Source organism: Polypterus senegalus, chromosome 3, assembly GCF_016835505.1.
Source record: "Polypterus senegalus isolate Bchr_013 chromosome 3, ASM1683550v1, whole genome shotgun sequence".
NCBI classification, from domain to species: Eukaryota; Metazoa; Chordata; class Cladistia; order Polypteriformes; family Polypteridae; genus Polypterus; species Polypterus senegalus.
This window is the reverse complement of record NC_053156.1, coordinates 153,526,015-153,549,791: the sequence shown is the minus strand read 5'-3', so window position 1 is coordinate 153,549,791 and position 23,777 is coordinate 153,526,015. Positions and strand designations below refer to the sequence as shown.

Here is a 23,777-nt window from a genome sequence, read left to right as displayed (position 1 = left end):
AAGAAGTGATTTAAACATTATGTAATTATATAAAGTATAAAGGAATGACTGAAAGCCACTAAAATATAATGAGTTAGCCAACTACTTTGGAAATGTTTTTGCCATCTGATATAAAGTTGGCTAGCAGATGATAAATGTGATATGTGATGTTTCCTTGGTAAGGTTAATTGCATGTCTGGGTACTGTAGGATTCCTTATTTTTTTAACAAATTTAAAAACAATGTACACAATTTCAGGAAGAAGATATTTGAAAAGCTAGTAGAAGCTACACATGAATAACTCTTTGTTGTGTTGTCACCACTGATATGTGTTTCTATGGTGTGTTTGGTTGTATTTTTCGTATGCTTCATTCAAAGTAAATGGCTTTATCCTGTGATCTGAATTGTAAGTTTCTTCCATGGCCAGTGTCAGTTGTTTTAATATGTAATATAAGCCAAACTCGGGTATGGTTTGGGCCTTCAGGCTCAAATTTCATACCCATTTAGAATCCTAAATCGGAGTATTCCTATGCATTATTACATTTGCTTTTTAGAGTAATACAACTTTTTTTCGCATTTGTTCCAACCTTTCATTAGAAGTGACGGTATGTATTGGGACATTTTAATGCCAAACTTTGTTTGCTGTGTTATTGCCACATTTGCAAAGTACAGTAATTTGAACTCAGAATGAAGTGGAAAAGATTTCAGTCTTGTACTCTAAATAATATTGCTTTTGTAATAGCATAAATGTGGTGCTAGGAAGTAGTTTCATAGATAACGAGCAGTCAAATGTACAGAATGTTTCTTGTTTAAAAAGTGTGTTTGTGACAGAATATGCTTCAAAGTTCATATATTTAGAAGGAAATTTGCATAAAAGACCATCTTTCTTTAAACAATATTTCTCACTTTGAAATTACTAACCTAATGACTGTATTTTGATAACTGATTTTTTTTTTTCCCCCATTTGGCAGTGAATAGTCAGCAATTTCTTGAAAAGCCTGAAAGCCAGATTCCAGCTGATGAAGTGTTTTTTCATCGGTAAGTGCACATAGCTAACATTTAAGATTTGGCTGCAGTGAGTACAGCATTATTTGAACTTTTTGTGTTGACCAAAAATCAGATTTCTTTATTTTAAAGTCCATAGTGCATATGCAAAATTTTGGGAATCTTTGAGCAGTGATGTGACTGTTGTTGGCATTGGCTTCAAATATTTTTGAACTATAAAGGCTTGAAGGTGAATAGTTGGAATTCAACCTAAACCTAATTAGCTCATAAGACACACAAGTGCAGTGTATCCACAGATTTTCTTAAGAATTAATCCATTCATTTGTTTTCAAGTTACATAGTCTAAAAACATTTTTACCACAGGCAAAAGTACTTCCAGAATTGCTGAACATATTTTTTTCTCATTATAAATCTAAAAATACAGAGAAATTAAAAGTCCTGCCAGTGGTTCTAATTATTCTTGGGATTATGGTGTAGTTATAGGTACCCAGGAAAAGATGAGTTTATAAAAATTCACCTTTTGGTGATTTACCTTAATCTTGCACTGAAAAAAAATTACAGAATCCATTATTTAACTGAAGTAAATTTTTATTCTGTGAAAAAATAATTCCTTATCAAAAACTAATTCTTGTTTAAATCACATGTCACATGTACAGTATTGGCACTCCTGCATTTTAATATTTTGTAGACCCTTCCTTTTTCAATAAAACAGATCAGAGTCTTCTCTTGTAAGGCTGGAGAATGTAGAGCAGGCAGTTTCAGACCATTCCTCTTTACAGAATCTCTCCAGATTGCCTAGGGTCCTATCTTGTGCCCTCTATTCTTCAGCTCATCTCACCGGTTTTCAATGGGGTTAGGTCCAGGGACTGAGATAGCCGTGGCAGAAGCTTGATTTTGTGTTCCTTTAACAATTTTTCTACTAATTTAGACATGTGTTTTTGGAAGATCCAACGATGACCTGGTTTTAGCTTTTCGCAGAGGCAGCCAGACTTTCATTTTAAAATGTTTTGGTATTTCATGGATTCCATGATGCCTTGTGTCCTAACAAGGTTTCCAAAGCCTTCACATGAAAAAAGCCCCAGAACATTGCAGAGCCTCCACCATACTAGACATTGGGGATCAACTTCTTTTCAGCATAGCCATCCTTCTTTTTATGAAAAACGCATCTTGAGTGCTTGTTGTCAAAAGCTACATTTTTTTAATTTGCTTGGCCACAAAACATGATTCCAGTCAAAGTTCAAGTAACGTTTAGCAAATTCCAGGTGCTGATGTTTGTGTTTAAATAATAGGAAAGGCTTTTCTGGTATGCCTGATGGTAGTTTTGGAGACTTGCTACTTAGAGATGCTACTTCTTTCTGTATTTCTGCAAACCTATCTTAACCCCCATGCACAGTATAAAGGATGGTAAAATAAACTTATGTCCTCTTCCAGTAATCTGGTAAAAGTTCCAGTTGATCTGAACTTACTCTTTATTACCCTAACTGAAAATATGGGCACTTTCAGGCGAAAAACTATTTTTATAGCCATTCCATGACTTATGAAGGGCTAAACACTCTTTTATCTCATTTGGATTGTGTGTCCTCTGTTTCCTTTAGAAGCAAAAGCTCCCTTGTTGGAATAAGTTCTTTTAAATTGTGGCATTTTAGTAACCGAAAATATAGAGATATGATATTAAAAGGCGATATCCCTCCCATAGTGATTACAGCGGTACAAACAAAGAATCACATGAGAGAATTATACATATTTCTTTAATGACGATTTTATGCGGTATAACAGACAAAAGGAAGTCCTAATAAGATAATATCAAGGTATGATCTTGATCTATAGAGTCTGCCATTTTCGTCACTGCACTGAAAGGTTTTTCCGGACGGATGACATCATCCATCCATAGGCTTCAAAGGGTTTGGCAGCAGTTAAAGCCTTATATACTGTCTGCTTCACGTGCTGGTCTTCTCTGGTCTCCAAACAAGGACAGTAAAAGCTCAAACCCCACCTCCAACAAGAATAGCGCAATGCTCACACTGCAGTTTGTCTCATTCTCCGAACTGCTAGGCTAATGGTTTCTAAATGCAGCCTAGCCCCTGTGTACCATACTTGGTCTGCCTGTATGAATGAATCCATCCATAACAGTGTGCACAGAGACAGTGACATTAAACTTAATATTATAACAAACTGATTATAACATCCTCTTATCTGGGAATTTGGCCTCTGTGCCACCTCATATATTTATACCCCATTGACACAAGAAGTTAGGGATTACTGTTTGAAACTTCCTACAATACTTTTTATTTATTTATTTTTTAAAAAAAATTTATAGTGCTCTTCACCAAGTTTTCACACTTAAAATGCAAGTATAGACTATACTAATTAGTAAATAGAGAACTGGTTCACATATAAATGCAGATTTCTTGAAAGACAGTTAAAAACATAGAAACTGATTAAACATAAATGGAAACCATCAGTATCTGTCCATTACTTACTGTACTTGATGAAATGGGGCCAGTTGGAAGATCATTCCACAACTTCAGAATCCTAAAATGTAAAGGTAAACCCCAACTGTTATTTTATTAATCTTGGCAATGCTATCTTAAGTAGGCTTACATCTTTAGATCTCAGTGTGCACTCTAGTTTGTAAGTAATGATAAGTTCAGATAAGTAAGCAGGGCCCTGGCTATGTAAGGCTTTATAGTTAAAAGGATGATTTTTTAAATCAGCCCTAAGCTTAACTGGAAGCCAGTGTAAGTACTTGAGAAATGAAGTTATGTGTTTGTATTTTCTTGTTTGTGTAATGATTCTTGCAGCAGCATTTTGAATTAACTGAAAGCTGTATAAAGAACAATTTGAACAGCCTGTGAATAATACATTATAGTAGTCAAACCTTCTAGAAAAATATGCATGAATTAATTTCTCAGTATATTGCATATTTAGAAAAGTCTCAATCTTCCAGCATATTTAAGATGGAAAAATATGTTTTGGATAGTCTTGTAATGTTTGTTTTAAATGACTTACTAGTGTCAAAAATAACACTTACGTTGCATGTGGATTCGGTAAAACTAATGGTGATTCCAACTTAAAGAGTAACAATGTTGTGATCAGCATCATTCCCTCTAATAACTAACATTTGTTTTTTTCTCTATTCAGAGACAAGTAGTTCTCATCCATCCACTTCAACTCACTGACACAATTAAGGGCAGTACTGGAGAAGCTTCATTTGGTCTAAAAGAAAATTAGTGGAAAATTTTAGTTCTGTTTCTTAATGATAGTTCCCTAATGGAAGAAATTAAAGTAAAAACCGTAAAGATCCCAACACTAAGCCCTGTGGAACATCATATTTAACTTCTGAGTATAAAGATCTAGTACTATCAGCACATCTCAGTCCGTACTGGTAATGATTTGATAATTTAAAAACTAAATCGGGCAAATAGCGTGCCTGTGAGCCCAGTGTAATTTTCCAGCCTCTGCAGTAAAAAAGAATGGGGTCAAATTAAATCTAACAACATAATTCCTATAGAATTTCATTCATGAGTAACAGTCTCTCAGTGCTTAGACTCTGGTTCAGGTTTCCTGTTAAGTTGATGTGTGTGTAAAAATAGTTCAAAAAGGTTTGCGCTTCTTATGACCTTACCCATTAGAATAAATAGGTTTAGAAAATGAAAAATGGACAGATTAAAAGCAAGATCCCATGCTATCAGAACAAGTTGTCTAACGTAATCTGATCCACTAAATACTCAAAGACTAAATAAATCTCCTGAGATCATGCAATTTATGAGTTATGTCTGACAAAAATTGAAGAGGATGGCAGGGCTTTGGGGTTGGTAGATAAATCCTTCGACTCAGACTCCTTAGTTTCCGGTACTTCTGATTCTGACTCCTCTGTATTTAGTATGCTAATGTATTTTCCATGTTGATTGAAGGAAGGTAATATACACGTCATTTAACCACAGAACTACTGGCTAGGAAGCTGACTCTCTACCATATTGGCCAGTTTAAACAAAACCCCTGAACACACATCAGGCCATAGCACACACCTCCACCTACAACCTGTAATGTACCATAATCCAGATTACAATATGTGAATGCCAGGTTGTATAATAACTCATCTTAACCTCACACTAGTAGTAAAACAACTATGCACTGGGCTTTATTCTTACATCGGAGAAGTACTTAATTATGACTGTTGTTTTTGAAATGGGCCATTTGAACTTGCTCTATTTTTTTCATTACAATTTAAATTTATTAGGAGTCAGAGTGGATACATTTTTTCCGACTCCGACCCCAACTCCAGGTACCCAAAATGGTCTCTGCCGACTCCAACTCCTTGACTGCGACACAGCCTAGGAGGATGGTGGGTTATTTGTGTGGTTGTCTGCCACAGTGTTTACTGGCAGTTAAAAGAGGGGAAAACCTGATATATTATACAGACTGGCAGTCTAATATTAAATGTAAATGGGGTTTTAGAGTCTTGAAAAACATTTTGTTACCTAGTTGTCTTTACAGAACACTATTTTCTCATTTAATAATTTTAATAAAGTTAATGAAATGCTCTTTGTAATATTTGTAAGAAAAGAGGTTGTTAAAATACCTGATGTGTTTTTAAAAATTAACGGTTTTGTCTTTCCAGATATTTCAAAAAACGTAGTACTGAGATGTTATTACGTAGGCCTTCAAGAGGTGGGGATGACGAGAGTGTGGACGATGTGGATGATGATGAATTTGAGAAGATCTTGGGTATGTACTCTTTTTTTTTTTTTAAATCGTTTTGTACAAATTTATAACCTAGTACTAAATACAAGAATTTTGTTTAATATCTCACTGACGGGCTACTGAGTGGCATAATAAATATGATTAAACTGTCTAAATTCTATAAGATGAATATGATATTGTAGTAGTCTTGAGCATTGCAAAAACTCTAAATTTGCTGTACTCATCTTGAGATTTACAGATTATGTTAGGTAGATTTAAACTTACTAATATGTTTATAATTTAGATATATCAAACTTGTTAAGGCAGTAACAGTTCTGATCTGTTTTTGATTGATTTTTAGTCCTGTCATCTGCTTCCTTACCATAAACTGTAGGATAACTGATCATTTCTGTTTAAAGAAAGTGCCTTACTGATGGATTATTTGCATGAAAGAAAATGTACATTATATGATTATAAAGATCTGCATTGTTTAGATGCTGTGGATTGTGGATATCTTTATTAAGATAATGAATATTTTAAGCCAGGGGTGTCCAGCTATGGTCGTGGTGAGCCGCAGTGGTTTTCATTCTAACCCTTTTCCTAAGCAATGAGCAATTTTCGCTACTAATTAACTCCTTTTCTTCTTCATTTTAATAGCCCTGTTTTTAAGGATTCAGTCCTCCTGAATTGATTAGTTTCTTCATTAAATGGCAGCCAAACAGAAATGAGATGTGAAACGTGCCAACAGATGACCAGCTAAATTGGAATGTCAAACTCGAGCCAATTTCACTTCAACCCGTTTCTTAATGAGAAGCCATTTTTTGCTGTTAATTAGAGCCATTACTGAATATCATGGCTTGTTGCTGCTCTCATTCTGCCACAGCAGATTGTTGGTATCCATTTTTTCTAAGACCACCGTCAAGATGGTTTGGTGTCCTGAGCGGACCAACATGACAAAGACCTTCACCTCTCTTTATTTTCAGGTTAGCTGGTCATGTGGCATCTTGTTTTGTGTTTCTTTTTTCATAATGAGCAGCCAAACAATAATGAAAGAACTAAGGGGTCTGAGTCACATCAGTTAAAACTAACGAAAAACAAGTTAATCAGCAGCAAAAATGGCTCACTAATTAAGAAGATGGTTAGAATGAAAACCTGCAGCCACTGCGGCCCACCAGGACCGGAGTTGGACATCCCTGTTTTAAGCAAATATTTAAATTTTATTGTAGTTTCAGGTTAGGGTTTGAGGTGTGTGTGTGTGTATGTATGTATATGTATGTGTATATATATATATATATAATTTAAAAAAATTACATTGTTAAAATGTAAAGGTGTGCAAGATGCATTTAAAAGTACACATTTATATATCTGTGAAAATACAGTTCAATAATGTTTAAGTTCTTCCAGGATCTCCAGGTCTTGAGAGTGATTTAGTTCAACAAATAATATTACCTGTTGGATTCTTATCCTGTTTACAAAATTTATTTTTTTCCTTCAGATGCGTATGAAGGTAATGATTACTGCAAAGATGTGAAAAATATTGAGCTGGATTTTGCAAGGTATTTTTTATTAATATCTACTACCTCTAAACTTCCATTTGTGACTGAAGTGTTACTTAATATATAAGTTAATTAATTGTTTTTAACATAAATGGTTTAGATACATTTCTTTGTGCATTCTTCATTAGTAATGTTAAATTTATTTACATAATTCTTAAGTAGGCAAATCATGAAGTAAATTGTTTACTAACTACTTTATAAAAAATATGTTCTATACCAGTACTAAAATGTGGGCTACAAGAAGACATCATAAAAAAGACTGGGATCACAGTTCAGAAATGCTGGTTAAGTTTTTTTTTGCGGTGTTGTCTGCAAAGCACTGGATTTCATTTAGTAGCACATTGCATTGCCTTGCCAGATTTGTGAAGATATTCTCACATTGAAGTGAAACTTGCAGGGGCTCATGCTGATAACAAGCATACAGCCCAAGAGGAATTTGGGGGTGGAAGCGGAGTAAAACAGGGCAATAAAGTTCAGAAATGCTTTTTTGCAACCATTCTGTTTTAAACAACACAATGAAGAAGTGAAGACCCACATTCACAGAATTTTGCTGCAGGTCAAGTAAAAGTAAAAGGACTGCTACAGGCTTAACATTAGTAGATATCTCTCTGACTGGTCTTAAAATATTACGTGTCCGGAAGGATTAAATTAGGGTTTCTTAAATTTTTTAATCTGTGGACCCAAATCGATAATATACTGAGACCCAGGTAGGGGATTATTGCTAAAATGACAGCAGAGCCATACATATACAAAAAACTGTAGATTATTTCTTTCCCTACAGACTTATTTTACAAATGAATTTTACTAAAGAAAAGTGGAAAGCAAACATTGCAAATAAAACAACAATTATCATTCATAAAAGGACATAGATTTCTGAGGGATAAAACTGTCAGTGTAAATACTTAGTATAGTGGTTTACCTAAGCTGAGAAATATATTTTTTTCTTTTTTAATGGGTGCATCACAAGGAAATAATGATTATTGAAAGGATAATATGAATGGTCACTTAACTTGGTCACCAGATAAGGAAAGTAATTAGTGAAATTTATTTACATCTCTCTGTTATAAAAGAAAAAAAAAAGGAAAAGCAGAGCAACGAGATGTCGTCTTCTTGGAAGTTCTCGGAAGACACTTAAAAGACCCATAAGACAAAAGAGACTGGCCACGGAGCGTTTCGCGGGGACCGTAAACATGAGACTTGGTGCCAAGAGATTGTCCCAGAACCATCTCGCGGGGACGTAGAACATGAGATTCTTGCAAGACACACCCTACTTACCACCAATATCAAATAAGAGCATGAAATAGTCAGTTGTGTAAGGGCACGTAGCACATATAGATCCTGTGCTCTCAGCACATATAAAGCGTATAAGGACAATACGTTCTAGATGAAATGTCAACGACTAAGCAAAAAAAGAGCAGCGTGGAAAAAAGCGACCCAAAAGCGTTAAGAGAGAAAAAATGGCAGATAAGAGATTATGAAAGCAGTGGAATTCAAAAGGCTCAAACAAACGATGGGGCGCTACACATGCAGAGAAAGGTAAAGAATATGAAAGCAGTAAAATTCGAAAGTATTGTAGCGTCCCAGCCAGGTTGAAGCCTTTTTTTAAGTGATTGTTAGGTCCGATTGAGGGAGGGCGGAGTATAGCATGAAAGACTGATAGCGGGATATTGATTGATGCGGTAAGGGGGGGGCTAGACCCGGGGGAGGAGGGGTTGGAGAGGGTGCTAGAAAGTTGTGTTTGGGGTTACGAAGTCAGCGATTGTTCAAGTAAAACTTTTGTGACACTTTATTACGTCAGTCTGTTTTTCTTACTTCTTCTCTTTTCGAGTGGGATGCGGAGGTCGCTACAGTATTTAAAAAAAAAAAAAAAGCTAGTAAAGATCATATTAGCGCAAACAAAAGGAAATTAATCATCAGGACCAGGTGTAATTAGAAAAAATAGCAGGACAAAGCGAGGTCAGAAATAAAAGGCAAAGAGTTGAAAACAAAGTAAAAAGTCACGAAAGATGCTCAAAAAACGAGGGGGTGAAATACATGCAGAGCAGTTTAGAGATAATGAAAACAGTGGAATTCAAAAGACACAAAAAAACATAGGCGCGATATACATACAGAGCAAGTTACAGAATATAAAAGCAGAAAAATTCTGAAGTATCAAAACAAGATAAAGATCACATTAGCGCTAAAAAAGAGAAATTATGGACCATATGCTATGAGAATCTGTGGTCCCGCAACAGTTAAAGCAACGACAGGTTTAATTTCAAAGAAAACACAATTCGGTCAGGTGTATATTTATGATCACTGAGAAGCGATGCACATTTAAACAGACGAAAAGAAAGGTAATGCAGTATATATTCCGCAAATAACATTAGACACCAAAGGAGATCTTGATATGCTATTCATATTAAAATGTTTACAGTTTCCCGTAAGAATAGCTTTTGCTATGACAATTTACAAATCACAGGGACAAACATTAGAAAAAGTCGGATTATTTATTAGAGAAAAAGAAACAATATTCACTCACGGGCAGTTATACGTTGCGTTGTCACAATGTATGTCCAGAAACGGAATCAAAATTCAATGCGATCCTGAAGAAAAGGTAAATCCAAATACAGTGGAACCTCAGTTCACGAACGTCTCGGTACACGTACAACTTGGTTTATGACCAAAAAGTTTGCCAAACTTTTGCCTTGGTTCACGACCACACACTCGGTATACAAACAAGCCAGTTTCCCTTTCGGTTTGTACATGTTCAGTCTCTCCCTGTGCAGTGAGCGAGAGAGAGAGAGGGAACGAGAGAGCGCCACACACACACACACACACACACACAGGCAGCACGAGAGAGGCGCGAGACGCACACACACACACACGCACAGGCAGCGTCAGAGAGAGCAGCTTGCGAGAGATTGCCACACACACAGAGGCAGCCCGAGATGCAGACACACAGGCAGCGCAAGAGAGAGCTGGACGCATTAAGGTAGGAAGTTAAAGAATGCACTGGGCTTGATTTTATTTTCACTTCTGTTTCCAGCGATCGGTTCGTAGTGTGCATTGTAACAATGTTATTTTACTTGGTGGTTTATTAAATTACGGATTTTTTCAAATGTTCATTTTTGTCTCATTTAAAAAGTGTTTTTAGCCAGCGGTTGGTAGCGCTATAGCGCAAACTATTGCAGTGTTAGTTTTCTCTGTTGTTCAAGGTTTTCACAGTGTTATTCAATGTTTTTACATTTAGTTTACTATTATGCTGTGCATTCTATGGTTTAACTATATTTGTGCTTAAAAACTTAAATATATATATTTACATATAGTTCGTATGGTCTGGAACGGATCAATTGTATTTGCATACAATCCTATGGGGGAAGTTGCTTCGGTTCACGACCAAATCGGTTTACGACCAGAGTTTTGGAACGAATTATGGTTGTGAACCTAGGTCCTACTGTATTGTTTTTAATGAAGCTTGTAAAAGTGCAAATAATGAAACTGAAACAATTCCAAAGAAAAGAAACAGCTTTTAAAATTGTATATCCGATTAACCAAACACAGGGGTTGGCAAGCAAAGTGAGCAGAGGGCAGAGCCCCCTAGTTCTCTTAAATAACATTCTTTAAAACAACATTTTTCAATAGGATCCACCATAAACAATACATGCTTCTGAATGATTACGTAAATTATTCAGAATATACCAGTTTTCATTTAACAGTTTAACAAACTAAAAATGTGTACCTAAGTTATCCCTAAAAATGTATGCATTTTTGTATTTTAAATGGATGATAGGAAAAATCTTGATTAAGAATTCGGCAAACAGTCGAAATGATTGAAATGTATTGAACCACATTTAAATACTGTTAGGAGAAGAGATCTGTCCTCGCTGAAGCTCATTAAGCTTAATTCAAAATCTTTTTTACACCTCTATTACAGATTGACTGAAATATAGTGCCTGTCGTAATGGTGAACACACAATGAAGCACTGACCAATTGTACATGACTTCTGAAATTACTTTTAGCAAAAATCACTGCCATGGCACTATATAAACATTCACACCACATTGACTTGCTTTCCCTCTATAACACCCCAAAAATCCTCACATCCTTGTACCTTATCAGTTCTATAACTAGAAATTACATAAAAGAGATTCTGTCATTCATGAGAGCAAATTCCTTATTTATGCAGTCATCTAGGGTCTTATAAGTATCTCCTTTCTCTATGAGACTCACAATTGAGAAACATTGCTCCACAGCCAATTGTATGCATAAAAGTGAGGCCTTATATATTTATACAATCACTGAACACTATACTAATACTGGGAAGGGCCTCTTTTTGCTCTCATAACAGCCTTATTTCCTCATGGGATTAGCTTTTCGGTTTCATTGTCTCTCCTCTGTCACCCCATCCTTTTTCTTATAAATGTCTTTGCTTGTCAGTCATCTCAGTTTGACTGTTTCACAGGTTGATGTTACTATTTATATTACCATAGAAACAAAAGGTCTCTGTGACGTGTCAGTGGTATTGTTTAGGCTCAAACTGCCTACTACAGCACTAAACTGTACTTTGAATAGATGGTCATACTGTACCTCACTTGTCACAGAATGTGCACTTGGACAAGCTCAACTAATTTTAATCATGTGGCGACACAAACATATCCAATAGTTTAAGAAACACTAGAGAAAATGATCACACATTAAAAAAATAAATAAACAAAAACACGTGCAGCTATTCTAATATTGTCATATACAGTAAACCATTTCAGTTGTACTTGAAGAAACACCTGGTAGCTGTCTGAGCCATTCAGTGTGCTAACTTGAAATAGAACTCATATTATTGATGCTCTTTAATGTTACAGCACATTTGAACAGAAATATAATACTACAATGCACCAAACACAAAATATAGCCACTGGATATGACTAAAATATGCTGAAATTGCTTCACATCAAGTTTGACCAACATACAGAAATGTTTAGGAATTTTGGTGAACTCCTTGAAGTATATCAAAGTCAATTGGGTAGGAGAAACTAGATTAATTTTGAGTAGATTATAATAGTCTAATAGTCTAAATGTCCCTGAGTGCTAGAGAAGCATCTGCAACTATGTTGGGCTGATTATTGTGGCAAAAAATTTGACCACAACTGAGTGACAGCAGTGGTAACCATTGCACCACCATGCTTCCCCGAGATTAAATTAATCTCTAAATCGCAATACTTCAAGACCTTTCTCTCTCTCTCTCTCTCTGAAACTTCCACTCCTGTCACTACAACAGTTTAACACCTAAAAACCCTTTGATGTAAGGAATATATTTGGGGGTTGTTCCTGTTGCCAACTGATCTGCGCTACACAGTGAAGAGCATAGAATGCTTAATTCAGCAGTGAAGACACAACATAAAAAGAATCTATGCAGAGCAACAATGTTTTAGTTTTTATTATACTCTTCATTGTGATCAGGTAATGTATTCCTCAAATGTAATTACTTTTTTTTTAAACTCATGCAGGCTATAAATCTGGGTGTAGTGACATCACACATGCTTTTCTCTCTCTCTCTCTCTCTCTCTCCATGTATATCTGTCTATCTATATCTATCTCTATAAAATCCAACAGCTTTCTGTCCGCTTTTCACAAGAGAACTACTTAACTGATTTGCATCAGGTTTTTTCTATAATTTGCTTGAACATTCTGGTTGATTTTGTGACTCCTCATCGCACTAATAATCATAGTTCACTTGCAGGAGCGATATATTAGAGCTAATCCGAGACAGAGGCTGCAGGCCTAGAGGAAGGGGAAGTGTGACGTCAGGAGTGGGGAGCCGGGCAGGGCCCTCCTCACTTACGTGCCAGCCTCTGTTTGAATCTGTCTACCTCTGGCCACGTGTTATAGCGTACCTTGCCTCCACTTAGCTAGCAATACATTTTGTCCTGTTACACTACTACACGGGCGGAGCCACGTAAGTTATATAGTTCTAAATATACAAAGTGCACAGCTAGCATCAGTTTTATGTGGGAGACAAGAGAAAATGCAAGATGGTATATTGTTGACGGAGTGATCCACAAGTGAATGTAGCTCACTTGCTCTTTTCACAGACACGGTAGATATCATGTTTATGCATCTGCAACCAAACCATATATGTGATTCAATGTGTGTGATTGTGTGTAATTCAGTACAACATTTCAATATAGCCACACTCAAGTGTTTTTTCTCCTTAAATTACCCTCACTTATGATCAAGTACCACATTACATTCGATCCTTCCATTTTCACAAGGAAAGCCCACCATTTATTTTCTCATTTGCATTCATTGTCGGGTCTGCCATGTTTATGAAAACTTTGCCGGAGAACCACTGTTCATTATTCATTCTTCATTCCTGCTTTATTTGCTTCATCCACTATGTGATACTATTCATGTTCTCCCTTCCCTTTAAATTCATACTGGCTGTGCACTTCATATTCCAAGGTATATAAAGAATATGTAGTGCCATTTCAAGTTTATAGTAATTTTTTATTTAGCTGAAGCACTGGGAGTGCTGGCAGTTTTCAGTTTTTTTTTTTCCATCATCACACATAGTAAAACAGTGTACTGTAAGGGATTACATGTTTTTTTTTTTTTTGGCCTGTTTGTTTGCTGAAGACAGACAGCAATTTTACATCTGGAAAACAATGTTTAGTAATGTTGACAACAGTGGTAGGAGAGGTACAAAGAATATGCAAAAGCAATCAAGTGGAAGTCAGAGGAGAAAGAGAGAGAACAATTCACACCTGGGTACCAATGTTTGATGGCATTTTGTGTGTTGGTAATATTGTCACATTTTCTAAATAAAATTTCAGAGTTGCAACTACATGAGTATTTGATGTGCAGTAATTTAGGAAAAGTCAAGAAACGACAGGACTATGACATGCACACTGATGAAATAATTAAACATTTAAAAACAACACCATTTGGTGTTGGCTGTGGTGTGTTTAATGTTAAGTTATTTTACCTCTACTTCTTGCAGTGCCTTTTTGAGGTGGGGCACTACAGTACACAGTTTGGGTTGTGATGGTGCACTGGGGGGAAAAAAAAAAGGTTCACCTAAGCTAGCCACACTATGAATTTCCAAGGAAAAATTTAGAAAGCAAGGTCAACGGTGAACATAGTAAATTAATAGCAAAAAATGGTTTGGCAACCAACACTAATAGCCACATACAACTTATGGTTAAAAGCATACTCAGAAATGAAACTTGAATAACAGTAGAATTCATGAAATTTTTTACTTTCACTGAAATAAAAAGTAATTCCGTTAAAAAGTACTTAAAAGTAAAAAAGTATCTGCTTGCAAAAGTACTCAATCTCAAAAAGTAAAAACTCTTAGATCAATACATAATTGCAGTCTGAGGAGTTTCTAATTTTCTTTCAAAACATTTCATGCACTTCATAAACTGCAAAGCTTTAGATTAAGTAGAGCTGATTTTCAAAATTCCTGCTCTCTATCTGTGCTTATCTAGGGCTAAATAAAATCCTTACAGTACTGAGCCTTTCATTTTCAAACGACAGTAAACATAGGATGAATCCAATTAGTAATAAAGAAAACATCATTAAAGAGTCACCATAAATGTCTTCCTTTCTAGATCTGAAAATGCTGAAAGATTTTAGACATTGAAAATGAATTTCTCACTGTGACTTAAAAGTTGGATTAGAACAATGACAGTGCCACTTGGTGCATAGACATGAAATTAATGAAATGTCGAATTCAGTTTAAAACTATTCACTGTACTTGGGTGATTAATTAATATATGGTGTGAAGCAGACAAAGGTACAGCTGATTTTGCATTGCATTGCTATAGAGTTTAAACATAATATTGCATAATTAAAATGCAATAATTGTGTTACAGTTTTAATACTGCCTAGTTTTAAATATTATTATGCCTTATACATGCAATGCTATCTCACTGAAACACAATTTTTATTTTCAACATGGCTCTGTTGAATTAGAAATTACGTTGTGGTCACAAGTTATATATTGTGCAAACAAGATGTGTATATTATGTGCACAGTTTTGTGGAAACAAGAAGTATGTTATATATTATCGTGTGGCCACAAAATTAGTTTCTTGCTGAATCCAGGACAGTACAGTAAGCCTCACAAGTACACAACTGGTTTTGACAACTTTGAACAACTTTGAAATCAAAAGGAGCGATAAACATAATTGATAAAGCTCTTGATAAAGGCATTCTTTATGTCGCAGTGGTGGAAATTGAAATATTAAGCCAACTTCCAAAGTGATCATAATTACCAAGATATGCTACAAATTTTTTAATTTTTATTTTACTTTTACAACCTCTTAAAACTTCAATTTCATTTTTATTACACTTATTAAAAAGGCACAGCAATTAACAAGAACAATATGTTTAATGTAGAGAGTATGACTGTTTAGTAGGGGTATACATTACCCAAACTCTGTGAATGGCAGGTACACCTAAGTGTTTGGGCCCTTGTATGCTAACTAGTTTGTCTCACATCCATCCTGCACACACTTGGTGAACAGACAAGTTAGGCTCCAGGACTTGATTAGTGTCATGGGAATGACCTAAAGTGTGGTCTAATGAGTGTGGATATGACTTGCACAGGCAGAGAAGTGAACATCTCATGACCTTGCTACCTGAATAGATACACAATATTAAAAAAAAAAACAATTAACAGAAAATCAACACAGATTGGGTTTATAACATTTCAGTGAGATAATGACAGACTTTAGAAGGGCAAATGTTGCATTAAATTTTTCTCCAATCAAAAACATGACATACTGATTCATGAGAAATGTACTACATACAAATAAATAGTCTAAACCATAATAATTTCACATAGGTAGCTTTAGTACATCATCTGATTGATTTAGGAGCATTAAGGACCATAGTGTACATGCTTAATATTTTTACATTTTATTAATGGTATGAATCATATTACATTGAATTGGACACATAAAAACAATAATTCAGTTAGTGCTGCTTCTGTAGTTATTTCAAATGAAAATTGGTGCCTCAACTGGAAAGCTGTATATTAAGACTTAGAATGCCTTCCTGTTTGTTGAGACATCAAAAGCCTTAACAGAAGTATGTCTTGAGTAATTTAATAAAAACATGAATGAACTCTTCCTGAATCCTAAAAAATTTCAGTAGCAGGCCCAAGTAGAGAAAACATGATCTTTTATTTAAAAAAAAAAAAAAAAGTTTAAACAGAAAATCTATTCTGCAACAGGTATAAGCAATTTACAGAAGTACTCAGATCCATAGAAATTAAAGCTGTTCTACACTTCAATTGGATGTACAGGGTGAGCCAAAAACAATTCCCACATTTCAAATATTTTTTCTGCAAAAATGCTAAAAAATAAAAAAATTTCATTACAACACAAGAAAGGGTATACAAAATAGATTTTTTTCACTATGTTTTAAAAATGATGTCTTCAAGGTGGTGGCCATTATTAGCAATACGCTCTTCGAGACGATTTCGGAATGCTTGCATGACTCGTTTGGCCATTTCAAGGCGAATAGCATTCATGAGAGCTTCAAGATTATGAGGTCAGTGTGTGTATACCTTCGACTTGAGATAGCTCCACAAGAAGAAATCGCATGTAGCAAGTTCAAGTGAACATGAAGGCCACCCAACATCGCCACACAAGCAGATCAGCTTCCCCGGAAACATCTCCCGCAAAAGTTGCATGGATCTCTGCACCATATGAGCTGTTGCTCCATCCTGTAGAAACCAGGCATCCACCACATCCACTTCTTCCATTTGGTTCCGCAAAAAAGGTCTCTAGCATTTTTTAATGTTCCTCCCCCTTCCTCAAAGTAAGGGCCTACAGTGCCAAATTCTGCAATGACGCATCAAACTGTAACACACACACAACCATTCTAATGGAAATGTGCCTCATCGCTGCACATGAAGATGTCATTTCAATGAACGTTTTGCAGAATGTTCCCCCACAAATCGCTACGGCTCTCCCAGTCTCTCTCAGCGACTTCCTGCACTACTATCATTTTGTATGGATGAAAATGAAGATCCTCATGGAAAATCCTCCTCAAAGACATGTTAGAAATGCCTAAGGCAGAAGCAGGTTTGTGCACCGAACGTCTAGGAGACTGCAAAATTGATGCCCTTACAGCTTGAATGTTTTCAGGCATTCGTGCAGTCTGAGGACAGCCTGGAGATTTTCTGTTCAATGTTGTACCTGTCTGTCTAAATTTAGCCACTTACTGAAAAATTGTTTTCTGATTTGGGATGTAACCGTTAGGAGGAATGATGAAGTGTTTTTGGAAGGCGCATTGTGTTGTGATGATGCATTTGTTATTTTTGAAGAATGCTGCGACAGCAAAAGCATGGTGCGCACTGGACCAAGGCATGTTGCCGATTGAAAACTACAAGGAATCGCTTATCAAAGCAGCCCCCTCCAACCCACTCGTCTGCCTCTACCTCGTGCATTGACATTGACAAATGTGGTACTTCATTTTGGCTCACCCTGTGTTAAGTATTTGTAATTCAGCAATAGTGAAGAGCAAACCCTGTAGAGTACACTGTGCCTTGAGTTTGGCAAAATCACAGAAATGTTTGCAAACTTCACAGAACTCTGTGAAATGAAGTCAATGAGTTGGGGGTAACTGAGCTAGTTTTTTTATAATGGTACAGTGGTCTTTTAAGTGTCCCTGAGGGCAACAGAGAAGTCTGCCAACTGTACTGAACCGATTATGGCGGCCAAATATGTGTTTGGAGATGTGAGGCAGCAGTTCTAACCACTGTGCCACCATACCTCAAGCAACAAAAGAGTTGGAAGGAATACCATAAACAAAATGCAACAAATGGCCACAAACTAGCAACATGTAAATTAAAATATAGATCATTATGCTCACAGAGTTGCACAGTTGGGGCACACATAGGCCATGCCACAAAGCAGTGATGTGGAACTGGCAAATTTCATTGTTTGACGCACAGGCAGAACATCTGTTTTGTTTCTGATTTATTGGTGCAGATACATTCTACATGAAAAAGAAGTGCTTTGTGAATATTAATATTTTGTTTTTATTATTTCATAGCACGTCGTGTGTTTTCAGATAATGGAGTGGGAGGGTGGCTCTTTTATGGCTTGTTTTGGGATAATAGCTGGACACATGACTAATTTGAATGTATTATTAGCTATGTGGTACTAGCTGCAAGCTCATGTACCCCTCAAATGAAAATGTTTTTTTTTTATTTAATTTTTAAATGCAGTGCGGCATGAAAATTTGTGGGGTCTTTTTCGGGGTAGAAAGAACCATGAGTGGAAGAGGTGGGTTTTCTCCTTGGTGAAATGACTGTGTTTACAGATGAGGAAAGTTGTACACAACACAGCACTGTAAAAAGCAATATAGCATTTTTTTCCCCCATGTGTGTTTGGGTCCTAGCAGTGGCCACATTCGCAAGGATCTTGCGATAAGCATTTGTAAAATGTGATGTAACACTGGCCTTGCTAAGCATCATGGGGCACATGGAAAATAGTGTTCACCTAAGCCAGCAGCATAGTGAATTTCCAGGAAAATATTTCACAAACAAGGTCACCAGTGAACATAGCATTTTTGCTGCTTAAAATGCATTGGTATATTTCACCAATAAAAACTATTCAGCAATATCAGAAAATTTTTAAAGGACTTGAATTCCCTACCAAACCAAGTATATGCCAGTCATTCATTTTTCTTGCCATTCAGGTTCTAAATTTACATTTCCACCTATATGGAAATCCAACCTATTATTGAGCAACAAAGTTACATGTTTGTAGTTAATTCGTATACCTTTTATAATAACATTGACACCTAAAAGTTAAAACATTCAAATCTTAATTAGTTGATCCATTGTTTTCTAAATCTATTTTGCTGTGTATTGTAAATGTCAATTTCTAAGGTGAATCCTATAATTGTAATGCAATTTTGTTATTATTCGGTAATCAATGAACAATATTCACTTGCATTCAAAGTGTCACGTAAAATAAAGTACCTTCATAATTATTTAACCTATCATGTAACATGTTTATATACACTCTTTAAAATTCCTTATGTTGATCATACTAATAAAATCTTTGCTGTATTTGTTAATTAAAAGTAAGTTTATTTATTTAAACAATAACAATAAGAGACAGGACTGAAGTCAAAATTATGTGGAACAAATTGATTTAGCTTTAAATATGTTTTTATCATTTCCAGCAATATGAAGGCAACATCTAAAAAGAAAAAGAAAGATACAGATGAATCTGAATCTGATGATGATGATGATTTCAGTAATCTGGATGATGAAGAGATATCTTTAGGTAGCATGGATGAAGAAGACTTTGGAGATGCACTGGAAGAAGAAGGAGGAGCCTTTATGGATACAGATGACAAAGACGATGAAGGTATTACTCTGAATAGTATATTAAGTGACAATGAACAAGCTTTCATTGTTAGCACATCATAATAATATTAATAGTAACTGTATTAACAAACTGATTTTCATAAATATTGCTGAAAACACCTAGTGATACATTAAACAAAAAAACTAAGTTAGACCAACTAACAAATAAAAAGAAAATATAAGAATAAATCACATAAATTAGATATAAAAATTAATGTTCATAAAAGGGCAATATAAATACATGTCTATAATAGAACTGTAAAACAGGATTCCAGTTCAGAAATTGGATGATACGTCGGTATGATGAATAGTAGAGGGTCAGTCTGTTTTAGTTATATACACCTTAAGGATGTTAGTTATAACATAAATAAGCCATTGGTGGCTTGCGAGAAAAGGCATGTTACTATTTTAGTTAGAATTCTAGAACAACAGCTGAGACATGGCAGAACTGCTTATGTCATTTTATAGAATACCTTCATAAAAAAAAAAAACTGCAACCTAGCGCTAATTCTTGGTAATTGATTTTAACTGATATATATCGGTTTCTACGTTAATTAAATGCTCAAATGTTACAGGCAATTCTTTTTTTTTTTTTTTAAGTAACATTTCATCTCTACCACAGATCAGTCTCTCTCTTCTGTTATCCTGAAGCTGCACTGAAATGTACACTTAAACCTAGTGCTGAAAGAGACTTTTGTGCTTAAGTAGCCAAGGAAGGCGATATATTTCTAGCCTAGGAGTGGAGAATACTGTTTAATCTTGGGATATTAGGTTTAGAGAGTTTGTATGCTCGTTAAGTTCAAGTTTATTGTCATATGTTCCTATTAGAAGGAAATTCTTACTTGTGTGTCTCCTTGGGTAAGATAGCAATACTATACCAGTAAAAGACACACACACAAAAACTTGTACTGTGTTTTAATATTTCACTTTTCTTTGGTTTCTGTGCTTTTGTGAATCATGCCATGCTTATCACTTATAAACCACTTAAACAAAGGTAAAAACTGTTTTAATGAAGTTGAAACTTAAAAATACAGCCCTTCACATAAAGTATTCTAACATTTTATCAGCTTGTCCTACTGTCAGAAATTGTTATATTTACCCTCAAAAAAAACTTTTTTTTTTTTTTTTGTTTTGTTAAAAAAGAGAGTAATTTGTGCATGCATTAGCTATTTGAGATGTAAGCAGACAATGAGAGCTGGTTCTTTTCTCTATGTAGGCTCTTATATTTAATTGACATACCTAGTGTCTTTACTTTGCTTTTCAGATAAAATTACTGAATATAGTAAAGTTTGCATTGTGATTTTCTTTTTACGTATTTGTCCTTATTACTATTTATAATAAGTTACAATACACTCTTTGACTATTAGTCCTAATCAGGAAGTGACAAGAAATCTTAGTGTTAACATTTATAGAATCGGCTCATCTTGAAAATTCACTTAATTTACTTTTTGCAGTGCTTATTGCTTTATTTCTTATTGTAAAAAGACATAGCTCTTTTTGCATCTTTTGTCATTGTTAAGGCTATTGTAATATTGTGGTCTGTTTTTACATACCTATTAAGAACCTATTTATGAGGTATAGAAAGTAAATGGAACAATGTGTTTATAAAATTTTAAAAATGAATTTCTTTAATAGGTTGACATATAGCAACTTATTTAGTGCCGATAACTTGTAAATAATGTTGGTGTTCCTTGTATTTGACAGTTGTCTTTTCTTCTTTGTGGTAATGTTGAAGTAAACTTAATATGGTGATTGTGGAATTGAAAAAATAAAGATGTTAATTTCCAGTATCATTTTGTTTTTAGATGATACAAATAATGCTTTTGAGATTTCAAAAATAAAAACTGGTAAAAGAAAGAAAAGTGAAGATCTGGATTTCACTGAGACATTTGGTAAGCAATATATACTGCATGATAACTTGAGAAAAAAATGTGTTTAATATGTCAGTTCATACATTTTTACATTTTCCTAAAGTCAGCTTTTATTTTGTAGCATACAGTGCATCTGGAAAGTATTCACAGCGCATCACTTTTTCCACATTTTGTTATGTTACAGCCTTATTCCAAAATGGATTAAATTCATTTTTTTCCTCAGAATTCTACACACAACACCCCATAATGACAACGTAAAAAAAGTTTACTTGAGGTTTTTGCAAATTTATTAAAAATAAAAAACTGAGAAATCACATGTAAATAAGTATTCACAGCCTTTGCCATCAAGCTCAAAATTGAGCTCAGGTGCATCCTGTTTCCCCTGATCATCCTTGAGATGTTTCTGCAGCTTAATTGGAGTCCACCTGTGGTAAATTCAGTTGATTGGACATGATTTGGAAAGGCACACACCTGTCTATATAAGGTCCCACAGTTGACAGTTTGTCAGAGCACAAAACAAGCATGAAGTCAAAGGAATTGTCTGTAGACCTCCGAGACAGGATTGTCTCGGGCCACAAATCTGTGGAAGGTTACAGAAAAATTTCTGCTGCTTTTGAAGGTCCCAATGAGCACAGTGGCATCCATCATCCGTAAGTGAAAGAAGTTCAAAACCACCAGGACTCTTCCTAGAGCTGGCAAGCCATCTAAACTGAGCGATCGGGGGAGAAGGGCCTTAGTCAGTGAGGTGACCAAGAACCCGATGGTCACTCTGTCAGAGCTCCAGAGGTCCTCTGTGGAGAGAGGAGAACCTTCCAGAAGGACAACCATCTCTGCAGCAATCCACCAATCAAGCCTGTATGGTACAGTGGCCAGACGGAAGCCACTCCTTAGTAAAAGGCACATGGCAGCCCGCCTGGAGTTTGCCAAAAGGCAACTGAAGGACTCTCAGACCATGAGAAACAAAATTCTCTGGTCTGATGAGTCAAAGATTGAACTCTTTGGTGTGAATGCCAGGCGTCACGTTTGGAGGAAACCAGGCACCGCTCATCACCAGGCCAATACCATCCCTACAGTGAAGCATGGTAGTGGCAGCATCATGCTGTGGGGAAAGATGACTGCAGCAATGTACAGAGACATCCTGAATGAAACCTGCTCCAGGGCGCACTTGACCTCAGATTGGGGCGACGGTTCGTCTTTCAGCAGGACAACGACCCTAAGCACACAGCCAAGATATCAAAGGAGTGGCTTCAGGACAACTCTGAATGTCCTTGAGTGGCTCAGCCAGAGCCCAGACTTGAATCCGATTGAACATCTCTGGAGAGATCTTAAAATGGCTGTGCACTGACACTTCCCATCCAACCTGATGGAGCTTGAGAGGTGCTGCAAAGAGGAATGGGCAAAACTGGCCAAGGATAGGTGTGCCAAGCTTTTTCATATTCAAAAAGACTTGAGGCTGTAATTGCTGCCAAATGTGCATTGACAAAGTATTGAGCAAAGGCTGTGAATACTTATGTACATGTGATTTCTCAGTTTTTTTATTTTTAATAAATTTGCAAAAACCTCAAGTAAACTTTTTTCACGCTGTCATTATGGGGTGTTGTGTGTAGAATTCTGAGGAAAAAAAATGAATTGAATCCATTTTGGAATAAGGCTGTAACATAAAATGTGGAAAAAGTGATGCGCTGTGAATACTTTCTGGATGCACTGTATACTGTATATACAGTATTTTTTGGACCATAAGGCGCACCGGATTTTAAAGCGCAATATCAATGAATGGGTCTACTTTCATACATAAGGCGCATCGGATTATAAAGCACATTCAGTGAAACAAAACAGAGAAGTCAAACTAATTTATTCAACTCATTCACAATAACTCTCAACATTGTTCAGTTGTAACATAAAATACAAAACAATACGCTCACTTTTTCAGTTCATTCCTCTTCCACGATTTCAGCATCAAGTATGCCCGGATCTCTCTTGTCATTATCCGATTCAGTCTCATTGCTGTTACTTGGCTGTTTAGTGATGATTCCGCCCTTCGTGAAAGCTCAGACGATACTTGAGACTGATACCTTAGCCCAGGCAACCACGATCTATTGGCAGATAGTGGCGTAACTCGCCTGGCGTTGCCTTCCTGTCTTGGTCAATGAGTGTTCGTTCGCCTTCCATCATCCAATGCTCCCACGCAGCTCGCAATTTAACTTTGAACAACCTGTTGACACCTATATCTAACGGTTGAAGTTCTTTGGTTAATCCACCTGGAATGATGGCAAGCTCTGAATTAGTTTGCTTCACTTGGATTTTGACAGTA

The 23,777-nt window shown here is 35.9% G+C and overlaps 1 protein-coding gene across 1 annotated transcript in view; it reads left to right on the top strand.

The window, feature by feature from the left end:
* cebpz (CCAAT enhancer binding protein zeta) overlaps positions 1-23,777 on the top strand; it is a 73,398-nt gene that overhangs the window by 32,123 nt on the left and 17,498 nt on the right. The window contains exons 9-13 of the mRNA XM_039748095.1: positions 950-1,016; positions 5,605-5,711; positions 7,162-7,222; positions 19,409-19,596; positions 21,401-21,487. Coding sequence (XP_039604029.1) covers positions 950-1,016; positions 5,605-5,711; positions 7,162-7,222; positions 19,409-19,596; positions 21,401-21,487 — 510 coding nt within the window. The remainder of the gene's footprint in view (positions 1-949; positions 1,017-5,604; positions 5,712-7,161; positions 7,223-19,408; positions 19,597-21,400; positions 21,488-23,777) is intronic.